At 37.0% G+C, this 12,369-nt stretch overlaps 1 protein-coding gene across 1 annotated transcript; it reads left to right on the top strand.

Annotated features, from left to right (window-relative positions):
• The first annotated feature begins 2,384 nt into the window (after positions 1-2,384).
• Positions 2,385-4,551, top strand: LOC134806263 (uncharacterized). Its single transcript, XM_063779493.1, has 3 exons — positions 2,385-3,131; positions 3,426-3,725; positions 4,361-4,551. Exons 1-3 carry the CDS (start codon positions 2,729-2,731, stop codon positions 4,384-4,386), a joined length of 729 nt encoding a protein of 242 aa, XP_063635563.1. The 5' UTR covers positions 2,385-2,728; the 3' UTR covers positions 4,387-4,551.
• The last annotated feature ends 7,818 nt before the right edge of the window (positions 4,552-12,369 follow it).

Genomic DNA, 12,369 nt, shown 5'->3' on the forward strand with positions numbered 1-12,369 from the left:
AGGTATAGTATAACCAAAGACATATGTAGGGGAGAGCGGGGTAAGACGGGGTGGCGGATAAGACGGGGTAGAGGGTTTATTTGGCGATACGACTGACCAACCAGAATCCCGTTAGTGCATGACGATGCGTCGCCATCATGGTAATCAGTTCGCACGGTGACCGGCTAGACAAAAGGAGTCGTTAATTATTTATTTGCAAAAAAACGGTTTTTGTCATATTCCTTGTCATTTTAATGTTTTATTTGGTTTGTGTTTGTTGCCTTCATATCATCAGCACAGATACAGTGTTAATTTATTCCTATGGACCAGCAATCACGCCAGCAGCTAAGGACTTGTTTGATTTCAAATACGTAATGGTTTATTTTAACAAAAAAAATTCAAATTTCATCAAGCACAGGGGCGCAAAATGGGGAACATTGCCCCTCCGTAGTTATATATAAAGTGATGAAATTGCAGATTTGAATGTATTAATTTCTACTCTCGTAGAATGGTGAAAACGCATAAAAAGAAAGTCAAATAGAGGAGAATGGTCAGCAGAGGCCATGAAAAAAGCAGTGGATGGTGTTATAGAAGGGAAGATGGGGTACATGTTAGCTACAAAAATATTTTCTGTCCCGCACACGACTAAGAAATAAAAGTGAAAACAGTTTGTGAGAAGTTATTAGACGACGATTCTAATAGCCATCAATTAATGTTTTGTTTAGGCCCTAATGATACTGTTTATATAAATCATTCCTATAATCCCATCTTGCCCCATAGGGGTACCCCATCTTACCCTACCTAGGGGGCAAGATGGAGGGAAGGGACCTTTTGCCATTTTAATTTTTTTTAAATTTAATTATCGAACTAGAGTTCCTACTAAGTGAGTATGAAAGACTAATAACCAAAGATACAAATAAAAATAACAAAACCTTAAAAATAGTTGCATTTTCAGTTTTATTGGACTTGAAACCTTAAGTACTCCGTCATACCCCCCTCTCCCCTAACTCCGTATAAGATGAATAAAGTCTAAGAAAAAAACGTGCCTCGTAAATCAAGAAAAAGTCATTCTCGGATAGATGGCGCACACACCTTTGGCCTATGGTCGGCATGGCGTTGACGACATCGTTTCATATTTAACAATTTTAACACATAGGTATCAGTGAATGAACATGGGTCAAAATGATATATAAATAATAAAATCATTTATCCATATATGTATATAATTTTTTTCGATAGTTTTATACGTTTTCATTTTGAGTTTTAGTCGCAAGTCGATAGATGGCAGTAAATTTACTGTGCTAACAAAATTTACTATGACAGGACCCCCCTATAACTAAGCCATAAGAAGTCTTCTTGACAAATAATTGAATCGTAGCTACTTATGAACAAGGAAAATATTTTATTACGAACAAATTAAGTACTGTGCCCCAGGAAATTATTTTTGTACCTACAACACAAAAAAGTAATCTTACTTTTTGGGAGAATTGTACAAACAGGCATGGGCATAAACATATAAATATTATCTACCTATCTAAGACCCTTAAAAAACTTAAATACAAAGTTTAACTATAAAATAGCTTACCTATTTAATTAAAATAATCACCAGGCTTCATTAAAAAAAATGGATAGGTGTTTTCTTATATTTTATAATAATACCTAACTATTAATTATTTTAGATTACGACATTAAATATCCGAATGAAAAAGTTTAATTCAAATTACAGCTTTGGGTTTTAATGTAACAACTTTGTTATTATTAGTTACTATTTATTACTGTAAAACGGAACAATAAGATAAAGTCAATACCAAACAAGACTCTTTATTGCCGCTAATATTCTTAAAGGGCAAGTAAATGCGGAACACGGCACAGATTTAAATCCACAAAAAAATATCCTAGGCTTTGACGACGGGGCAGCCCTACTGTTAGCAACATTAAAAAGAAGAACTAAAGGTTCTTTATTTGAAATATTATAAATATTGTTATTTAGTTGCCATAGCGGCACTTCTTCAATTTCTTTCCTACGACAATGTAGCGTGTTTTCTATTTTTACATTTTAATATTTTATTTTCGCCAATTTTAAAGTCCAACATCATGTGAAGGCATTGTGAAAGCCAAGACCTTTTCATATGGTCCTTCTATGGAAAAAATCAGTGCCGAAGATGGAATCACGCAATAAACTACATTGAAGGTCAGAAATCATTCTTTATCACGCCGACTTATTGAAGTCCTGAGCGGCGCATTATAAATGATAAAGAATGCAATATATTTCATTCTTCTCGCCAACGGCGCAATAAAAGAAGAGTAAATCATCGTTTTTTCTTTCGCCGTCTTGCAAAGCCGAGCGGCGCAATACGAAGAAAAACGCAAGATTCATGTGAATGAAACGCTATGATGCACCAACTAGCGGTCTCAGCGCGTGCAAGAAACATTCGTCTCGTGTAGTCAACGTGCAATCTGAACGCATCCCTTCGTGCTCGTGCGGGCGGCAGCATTGCGCAATCCTCGAGTTCCTCGACCAATCGCAGCGCCGTACGTCAACGCCGAGAGAACGCAACACTGCGATTCATCACACAGCGATAACGCGACGACGCCCTTTTAATTCGTTTCGTGATTGAACAATTCAATTTATTTACCGCATTAGTAAATTACTTGTGACTCGTGTATTAGTGTATTCTAGTAGTGTAATATTGTTTAGTGATTGTAAAGTGTAGTGATTGTTTAGAGCATTTTATACAGAATTGTAAAAATGTCAGACACCGAACAAAAAGAGGCAATAGCCGCGCGAGGTCGCGCCAAAGGCTCAATCACACGTTTAAAAAACAGCTTTGACCGAGAAGCGCTCATAAATTCGCCGATAGAGTTAGTGCAAGCAAAGAAAACTAGGCTTCTAGAAGCCTTTCGCGAATATGAGCGCCTCACTAGCAAGGTTGCCTCGCTTTTTTCCTCCCCACCAGCTACTCTCGCCACCGATGACGAGGAGGTGGAAGATAACTACATTTTGTTGATAGCACAGTTAGATAGCATCATAAATGTTATCCGCCTACGGGACAATCCTCCTCAAGTGAGCGCTACCAGCAGCAGCGAAAATGGCGTAAGTGTCAAGTCGGAGAACCTCAAACTGCCTCGAGTCGTCATAAAAACATTCACAGGTAAATACACAGAATATTACGAATTTACAAACATGTTCACAGCCATGATCGATAAGTGTACTTCCTTTTCAGCGGTGCAGAAGCTGTATTATCTTAAAGGTTTTTTAAGTGATGAACCGCTCGATTTAATAAAAAATCTGCCATTAGAAGACAACAGCTACCCAGAAGCACTGCGCTTACTGAAGGAACGATACGATAATAAAGTTCGAATTACGCAAGAACATGTCAATGCACTACTAGATATGCCTACAATCACGCGATCTAATGTCACTAATTTACGAAATTTCATTTCAGTTGTCAAACAGCATCTTGCTGCTCTGCAAAACCTGGGTGAGCCGGTAGATAAGTGGGATGCCATAATAATTTGCATCCTATCTAAGAAGATTGACCTGCCTACCTACAGAGCATTTCAACTGGAGCGAGATAACAATGTGTCGCCCACGGTAAAAGAATTCCTAGGTTACGTGGAAAAACGTGCCCTAGCATTTGAAAACACTGACATGCAGAAGGGGCCTTCGCAGAGCTTTGTCAACCATCCTGTGGCTGCACAAGCAAAGCCGTCCGCGCATCAGCCTCAGCTGCAATGTTTATACTGTAAGTGTGCACACAGATTATATAATTGCCCGAGTTTTAATTTAGCTTCCATTCATAAACGCATGGAGTTCGCTTCAACAAACAACTTGTGTAAGATTTGTTTGTCGCAACACAAGCGCAAATGCAAATTTCATTTTCGGTGTAAGGTGTGCAAGCTACAGCACAATAGCTTATTGCATCAAGACAAGCCTACTCCTTCTGTAACTTTGTCTGCAACTAGGAATAGAGCCCATAATATAATATTGCCTTCTGCTCGAGTCAAGCTGATTACTAAGTCAGGGCTAGCAATATATTGCAAGGCATTGTTAGATGGTTGCTCACAGGCATCGTTCATTACACAGAGGATTGTGGACAAATTGGGATTACCGATGCAAAATACTAGTTCTAAAATAACTGGTATCAATAATGCCAAGCATGCGATTGACAAATGTATAAACCTTGATGTGCATTCTGCTGTTTATCCATTCAAAATAAATGTCAATTGCAAGGTTGTTGATAAAATAACAACAAAGTTGCCACAGATTCCTATTAACAAGTCGCACATAACATTGCCTACTAACTGCAAACTGGCCGATGAGAATTTTAATAAGCGTGGTGATGTGGATTTGCTGCTAGATGCTGGTGTCTTCTTTCAGATTCTTCTGATGCAGACGAAGAATAATGGAGACCAAGCAACCAAACAGCCTATCGTAACTGCGGGCAGTGCAAGTACTCCGGCACCGAGCTTTACAACCTCGAGTGCTGCAGCTTCAAGTACTTCAATAGCATGCGCCGCTACGCCACAAGGTCCTACACTAGTGCAGACATCATTTGGCGTGATCATCGGTGGTCGAATGCAGCTACCAGCAAGAAAAAAATCCAAACAGAACATTCACCTGTGCCCACCCAAGCTGCCTGAACTGAAAGCTGATCATACCAGTGCTCTGTACCTTACAACCACAGCGCACCACCCTGATCTCTTTGAAATAAAAAAGTTCTCTACTGTAGCAAAAATGACTTGTGTTCTTGCATATATCCTTAGGTTTTGCAATCATGTCAAAATGACATCTCAAAACCTTAAGGGCTTCTTAACTATAGCCGAGCTCAACAAGGCCCTCATGTTAATAGTCAAACATGAGCAAGCTCAATTATTTTCAGTTGACTTAAAGATGCTGCAATCTCACAAGCAAGTTAAAGGTAATTTAAAACCGCTTACTCCCTTCCTTGATGGCGAAGGCATTATACGAGTTAGTGGTCGATTACAAAACGCGTCGCTTCCTTATGCTGCACAGCATCTGGCAATATTGCCAAAACAGTCACCCATGACAAACTTGATTATAAGAAATCAGCATATATGTTTACTAGATACAGGACAAAATGTAATCTTATGTTATTCATGACAAAGGCACTGTATAATAGAAAGTTTAATCACTGTAAAAAAGATTATAAATAAATGTCTAATGTGTTTCAGACTGAATGCCGTTGCCACAACTCACTTGATGTGTTTCATGCCTGCACCACGGTTCACTGCTTCGTGCGAGTTCGGTATTCGTAGTATCATAATACGTAGTGACAATTCACCTCCTCTCGAGTAGCCTATGGCGAGGGTAATTAACTTGTTCCGGGGAAGGACGGCATAGTACGCGCAGTTGAGCAACCCTTGGCAAAGCGGTCATATTCACAGTAGGTCTATTAAAAATATGTGTTACTGCCTATAGATATTTAACTTAGCCTAATTTTTAGCTTTTAATAAGTGTCTAAAGTACCTATTACAAAGGTATGTATTTAAGTGTAAACAAAGAGCTTACATATATATTTATTTTGTTCTGTTAAGATTTGTGTTGATTAATCATCAGTTGTTTCTTTAAAAATAAATAATATAATTATAATTTATTGTAATGAATCCTGTCAAATGTTGCTCATGTTAACATAAGCATTTAAATTTATTTAATCTCGTGGCGCAGTAATGTTAGCAACATTAAAAAGAAGAACTAAAGGTTCTTTATTTGAAATATTATAAATATTGTTATTTAGTTGCCATAGCGGCACTTCTTTAATTTTTTCCTATGACAATGCATGTTTTGTGTGGTTTCTAAAATAAACTAGATTTTCCTACAAGATCTTTATTATTACAGTCCACTTAGTCTCCACCTATGAAAGCCAAGACCTTTTCACCTACCACAGCCCTAGCCCTAACCCACCACTACCAACCAATTCTCTTCATATATGTATTTTTATCCTGTTTCAGATTAAATAAACTTGTTGTTGCTTTAAAAAAAAAAGTAAATGCGAGATGGGTACTTATTAAGGGGCCGGTATATGACGTTTTCGATTTAGACCTCACTTTGTAACCATAATTTGTTCAATAAATGTTTGATAATTGCATTAAATTACACGTAAATTTATTCACGAAGAAACCGTGTACCGACTTTTCATGTCATTATATTTTTAATTTGCTGTTATTCTCTACAAATCGACACTAAAAGTATCAAAAAATCAAAATATGGAGTTCCGTTTGAGACAGAAGCAAAACAATTTTGTCTTTGACAGTAATTGAATTATTGTATGATTTTGGAAGCTAGATAATTCAGCTACCAATTTATTATCGATTTATATTTTTACTCACAAAGACAACACAGAAATTCAATCTCAAATGTAAACTTTCGAACAATTTCCATACATTGACGACATCACTCAAAATTCTTCTTCAAGTCAGATGCCCGTTGGGGCTACACCGGAGCACACGTGTACTTCTTCAAATGAAAATGACAGCTTGATTTTCTTGCTTTTGACAATTATATTGACATTAAATCATATACGCACACGAGAAAGCATACCAGTAGATAAAATGTATTTCAAAAAATAGGGTACATAAATATCAGCTCGCGTCTCATTTAAATTTCATTTGCTGTTATTTACGGGTCATTATTGTTGAAAACCGCAGTAAACTATATTAAAACAATACGATTACAGTCGAATTTAAGTATTATGTTCCTTCAAATCTCGCTTAAAATGAAAAAAGTTTAAAGACTCATCTTTACTGATTGGGATCAATTTTTATTATGCTGGTATCATTTTGCGTCATTTTAAAAACGTATTTGACTTCTGTATGTCAATGAATTTTGATGACAACTGTAATCTTGTATTATATTATAGAACTTTTATATTAAAATATTGCCTATTAACAGGAAGAGTTATGTAATTCGTATAAGTAATACCTGAAAGTCTTGTACCTAGATCTGTAATACCATGGATTGCGACGAATAAATTATTATGATTATGCCGTTCGTTCCGTCTATATGTATAATGCGTGTACGTGCTGTTCTCTGAAAATCTTCAAGAAAAAATAACGGCTAGACCAGCACTAAGTACTAGCAAGTTTTTGCGGCTTTGGAGACCGAGATGAAGCTTACAGGCCAATAGCAATGTGGCCTGGTTATTGTTATGTATACCTATGTATCGAATGTTTTATAAATTTACTATAAAAAGCAATGTTTTATTTCGATTAGGTCTACATTTTGTGCATATTGCATATCTGAAGTATTTTCGTACTAAACTTGAAACTTTCGTTGTAACTAAATAAAATAATTATTCCAAATGTACAGTCACCTGCAATTTATGTTACACAACGAAGGCCGCAAAAATATCTGACATGATCTTATTTGTAGAACCATAAGAGCATGTCACATATTTTTGCGGCCTTCGAAGAGTAGGTACCGTCATTACTCATTACCACCAACTTTGCCCGCTTTTTTTTTAAAACACGAATTTCTCAAAAAAAATCACATCATATGACTTTTTTTGCTCAGCACGTCCATTGTGATCAAACGCATCAGTTTATGTGAAGAAACCATTTTTTTTATCGTGTTTTTACCCATTTTTTGCGTTTTAGAGGGCGGGCAAATAATAAAATATCCGGGGTTTTCGCCAACATTGCCCACGTCAATTTGGTATTCAAATACAGCTCGTATGATGATGATGTCTAAGGATCACTTAAAGGTTTTGGGCAATCCTACCATTCCCTGTTAATAACTTAGCGATAAGTGTAAATCCTTTTAAATAAATTTGCTGGGCAATGTTGCCTACCCGTTTTTGCCCATTTCCAAATAAGGCTCGCCTAAGCATTTTACAAAGGCTAGGGTTGTCACTTTTGAGAAAATCTGTTACAATAGTTTAATGGCCAAAAATATGATTTTTGTTGTGTTTTCATTCGGGATAATACATAACGGTATAAAACATCTAAATAAAGGATAATAAGACAAATTAAATACAGTATATATTTATAAACTTATTTTAGTGTACAAACATAACCTTCTTTTACTTGCGAAGTTGGGTAAATTAGATGAAAGTGACAACCCTAATCCGTTTTTGGTGGTGGGCAATGTTGGTATGGATGCCAAATTACCGGATTACTTTGCCCACCGCTAAAACTTTTGTGTATTTAGGCCTTTTTAGTTTAAATCTCAATAGACATAATCTATGCTTCATGTGTTATAACTAGTGTCCGACCGAAGGTTCGGTTTCGGTTTCGGTTTCGGCCAATTTCGGCCAAAAAATCATGTTGCGGCTGTAGTTTCGGTTTCGGCCATAAAACGGCCGAACCTTTCGGCCGGGCCGAAACTTACGAAATGGTACTTCGGACAAAGACCAAAATTTCGGGAATAAGTAGGACAACAATATTAATACATACCTACATATACTGATTCATGTATAGGTACAGAAATTAATTGGTTTATTATAAAACACAATTCCACTAATGAGAGCGCCACTGGACGGTCGACGCAGTCTTAAGAGGCTGTCAATATCTATAACGCGCACACTGTCTAATTGTATCGGAGTGAATGAGATAGCACTGTCGCACGTAGCCGTTGGCCGAGTATCAGCTCGGCACGAGTCGAACGATGTCTTTTTCGCTCTTATTCACTCATTTTTCTATCTACCTCTAATGGCAAATTTTAAGCGAGGCTAAAGGCTACGCTCAACTAGTGCCGCAAAGTTGATTTTCTCAATAGTTAATATTTTGCGAAGCTGAACAGCTGATTATTAATTAAAACGAAGAAAAAACCCTTAAAAGTGTCCCCAGTACAGTTTTTCATACGAATGCTCGACCTTAGCCTCACTTTTTACCTCAATTTACCATTGGTTTGTGTTCCACATGTCCTCTACTTCAGCTTAGCCTTTGGTCTCGCTGCGCCATGCTCGGCCTGCGGTCTCGCTTTTTAATACAATGGACATTGGTTGGAGTCTGTGCTTAACTACTTATCCTGAAGCCTGAAGCACGGCTTTGACTTTGCATGAAAGTTCGCCTCACGTTCGGAGCACTTCGGACTTTTAGGCCCAGGGCTATAACCGCGAAAATCGAAGTTTGCAAATTGCGGGCATTTTTCTCTGTCACTCTAATTACGCCTTCATTGGAGTAAAAGAGAAAGATCCCCGCAATTTGCAAATTTCGGTTTTCGCGGTAGCCCCTCAGGTGAAGATCGGTACCCGGCCTTGCGATATTGTTAACAAAAAATTTCGCGCTCGCTGCGCTCGCGTTTTTGGTTGGTTTTTTGGTTGACCCTGTATCTACATGTTAGCTTGACTGGTGAATGAATAGAGTTAGACCAAGAAAATTTTCCAATGATTTTGATAGCATACGCAGTGCTACTAGTTGCTAGTGCATATGTTATTTATACGACATAATTTCATGGAAGTTTTGACGTTTAAATTAACACTTGCACTGCATGTGTTATCAAAATCGTTGCAGAATTATCTTGGTCTAACTCTAGTAATTTTCTTAAAAAACTGCTTAAGTAACATCAATTTCAAGGACATTGGGTGTTGACAGCCCCATAATATGTGTGTAAAAGCGGTTTTATGACATTTTTTCAACGATTTTAACAAGTCTACAAAAGTTTCGGTTTCGGTTTCGGTTTCGGCCGAAACTAGAGCCAAAGCCGAACATTCGGTTTCGGTTTCGGTTTCGGCAAAAAAACATGTTTCGATCGGACACTAGTTATAACTGAAACCCGGAAATATTTGTCAAAGGGTTCTCAATTTTTTCTACTTGCATTCATTATTTATCAATTTTTTGCCCGCCGAAATATACCCTATATTAGACAACACGCTCAAAATTCCCAAGTCAAGTTATGCACAAGTTTGGCATATACTTTGTCAGAAATATAACCAATTTTCTACTAAAAACAGCAGGGTGGCCATAACTATTATCAATTTTTCTACATTAACGAATTTATTTAAAATTGTCGTTTTGGGCAAAGTTTCCCTGGAGGCAAAGTTGGCGCTAATGACGTAACATATTATTGCAGGTGACTGTACATAAATGTTTCGGTGATTTTGAGATTATTTTCCAGGTTAGTTTACTAACAATCAAGTTATGCAGATACCGATTTCGTGAACGTATAAGTAGTAAGGTACCGCTATTGTTTAGCGATACCGATTATTTTTGAAGGTAAAACTATACCGGTTGAAATATGAAGATATTAAAATTACAGCAGGGACAACCATTTTTTATAGGTGTACCTAAACCATCATTGGCCGAGCGTTAGCAAAGGTCTCCGTTTCAGCTCGGGCAAAAATGCTTTTGTATGTTCTCCTTTGCAGATCACATTTCTCAACTGATTCTCGTGAAAATTTGTAAGCAGGTTCGATAGAACTATTCTGTTTCGCTTTATCCGCCAAAATGGAATTGCCACCCTGCTGAAACTTTATTTATTTAAATTCCTATTGAATGGATTTTGCACATTATGAAAAACCGTATAGAGTAGTAAATAACATTTTACATCTGACTTAATGACATCTTGTTTTATTCGCTTTAATTGTACAAAACGCGTATCTCGACAAAGCAATATTAGGTAGTAAAACAGTCAACAATCAAATGAATTAAATAGGTACGTCACGTGTGACATGAACAGACAAGGAAAGCAAGATTAAATGCATTGTTTCTCTTTCATCTTTAAATGGAATGCTTTTACCTTCAAAGGAGGCTAGTGGTCAATACTAAACTAAATGTCCAATCTTAAAAAAACATGATGGGTCACTGACCTGTCCCAGTAAAGTGAGGTAGTGTGCGTGAAGTGCGCTTGTGTGTGAAATGGGGTAAATTGACAGAATCTGATATTTTACCCACCGCTACCGTCGCCTTAACCCACAATCTTTTTGCTAGCAGCGTGTGATTTGACACCGCAGGATTAATTCTTCCGTGCATAAATAAATCTCTCAAATGAAGAATAATTTTCCACCGTGTAATTTTTGAAATATAATGGTTTTTCTCTGTAATCAGAGGCAGGCGAGTAGTGATAGCAGGATTAAGTCGAGGGGGAATTATGAGTAAAAAATTTTATAATCTCGTATCGGGTTTCTTTTCATTTTTAATTTGAACGTTAGTTCTTTATTTTAAGGTCGCGTTTTCAACAACCGAAACACAGCTTATTGCAGATTTCGAAAATTAGGCATGCGAGCCCGCTCGAACGCCCGCCGCGGTACAGCAAATTGAATTTTTTGCATACCTGCCAAAATGAACAAAACACCAGGTGTTGAACAGTAAACGTTTTCATTTGAAAGTAATTGGCTTAATTTAAGAAAAATATAAATTGAGATTAATCCTATATTATTGTGTTATTTGTTTACCCATAAACTCAAATGTATGTTTATATTAAACTGCAAATATAAAATATTTACAAAAGCCGACTTAATAAATAAATAATTACTCAATTTGGTATTTTAAGAAAACCAAGTTTTGTACTTTAAAGAATATGATGTTCGGTAGTTATACGGCAACCAAACGTCCATCAGATTTCTTTCGATAGGAAACCAGAACAAGTTGATTGGAAAACCCGAAAACGCCCCAGCTAAGTGAGCGATTCTCATTTCGTTATCCGACGAACCCTACCTATTGTTTCAGTCGCTAAGCAGAAGGAAGTGATTGTGTTAAGGAATCACGAATAAATATAACATCGAATATAACAACTACCTAAGTATCAAGAAACAAAATATGGTTCGTCAAAAATACTTAGGACTTCACCTTGCTTCTTTCCCACTGCGTTTTAAGGGATTCTAAAATAACCCTATAGGTGCCAGCCCACTTCGACTTTTAAGGAACCACGCTTACATCTCTCTTTTTATGATTGTTCTTCTTTTATTGGAGTACTTTTGTTTCTTAAGTGAAATTTCCTAAGTTAGAAAGGCGAGGCTTTTGCAGAGATCCATACTTACTCCCTGGTATCGTAAAAGTTGGCCGATTGAAAAAAATGTTTCTTTGTTTCTCATTGTGCTATTGATACAACGAATGTTGTTTGATTTAATGGTACCTAAGGCTGTCTTTTAATGAAGTTAGATACTGTGAAGTCATATGAACAATCTGATGATGTGACGACCGTAGCAATAGTATTTAAAAGTACCATTGTCCACCTAGATCCGAATCTAACCATGTCGTGTCACACTAAGACACCATGACCGCAAAGTGGCGACCGTGAACTGTTAGTTTATACATATACTTACCTGTTTATAAAAATAATTTTGATGTAGATTTATAATAAAGCAAACTAGTTCGATTCAGACCGCCTAGCATGAGGTGCATTCTCGCGTGCAAGTCCATACTTGAAGTCGCGTTAGATGTATGTATTTATTAATAAGACCCACTGTACACACAAAGCAAGGAAATAAA

Source organism: Cydia splendana, chromosome 3 (assembly GCF_910591565.1).
Source record: "Cydia splendana chromosome 3, ilCydSple1.2, whole genome shotgun sequence".
Taxonomy (NCBI): Eukaryota; Metazoa; Arthropoda; class Insecta; order Lepidoptera; family Tortricidae; genus Cydia; species Cydia splendana.

Excerpts from the sequence above, each read along its gene's own strand:
- LOC134806263 (XM_063779493.1), top strand. The coding sequence starts at position 2,729 with ATGTCAGACACCGAACAAAAAGAGGCAATAGCCGCGCGAGGTCGCGCC. Across the intron at positions 3,132-3,425 it reads CGTCATAAAAACATTCACAG|TTGTCAAACAGCATCTTGCT; the intron begins GTAAATACACAG and ends ATTTCATTTCAG. Across the intron at positions 3,726-4,360 it reads TCAGCTGCAATGTTTATACT|ATTCTTCTGATGCAGACGAA; the intron begins GTAAGTGTGCAC and ends GTCTTCTTTCAG.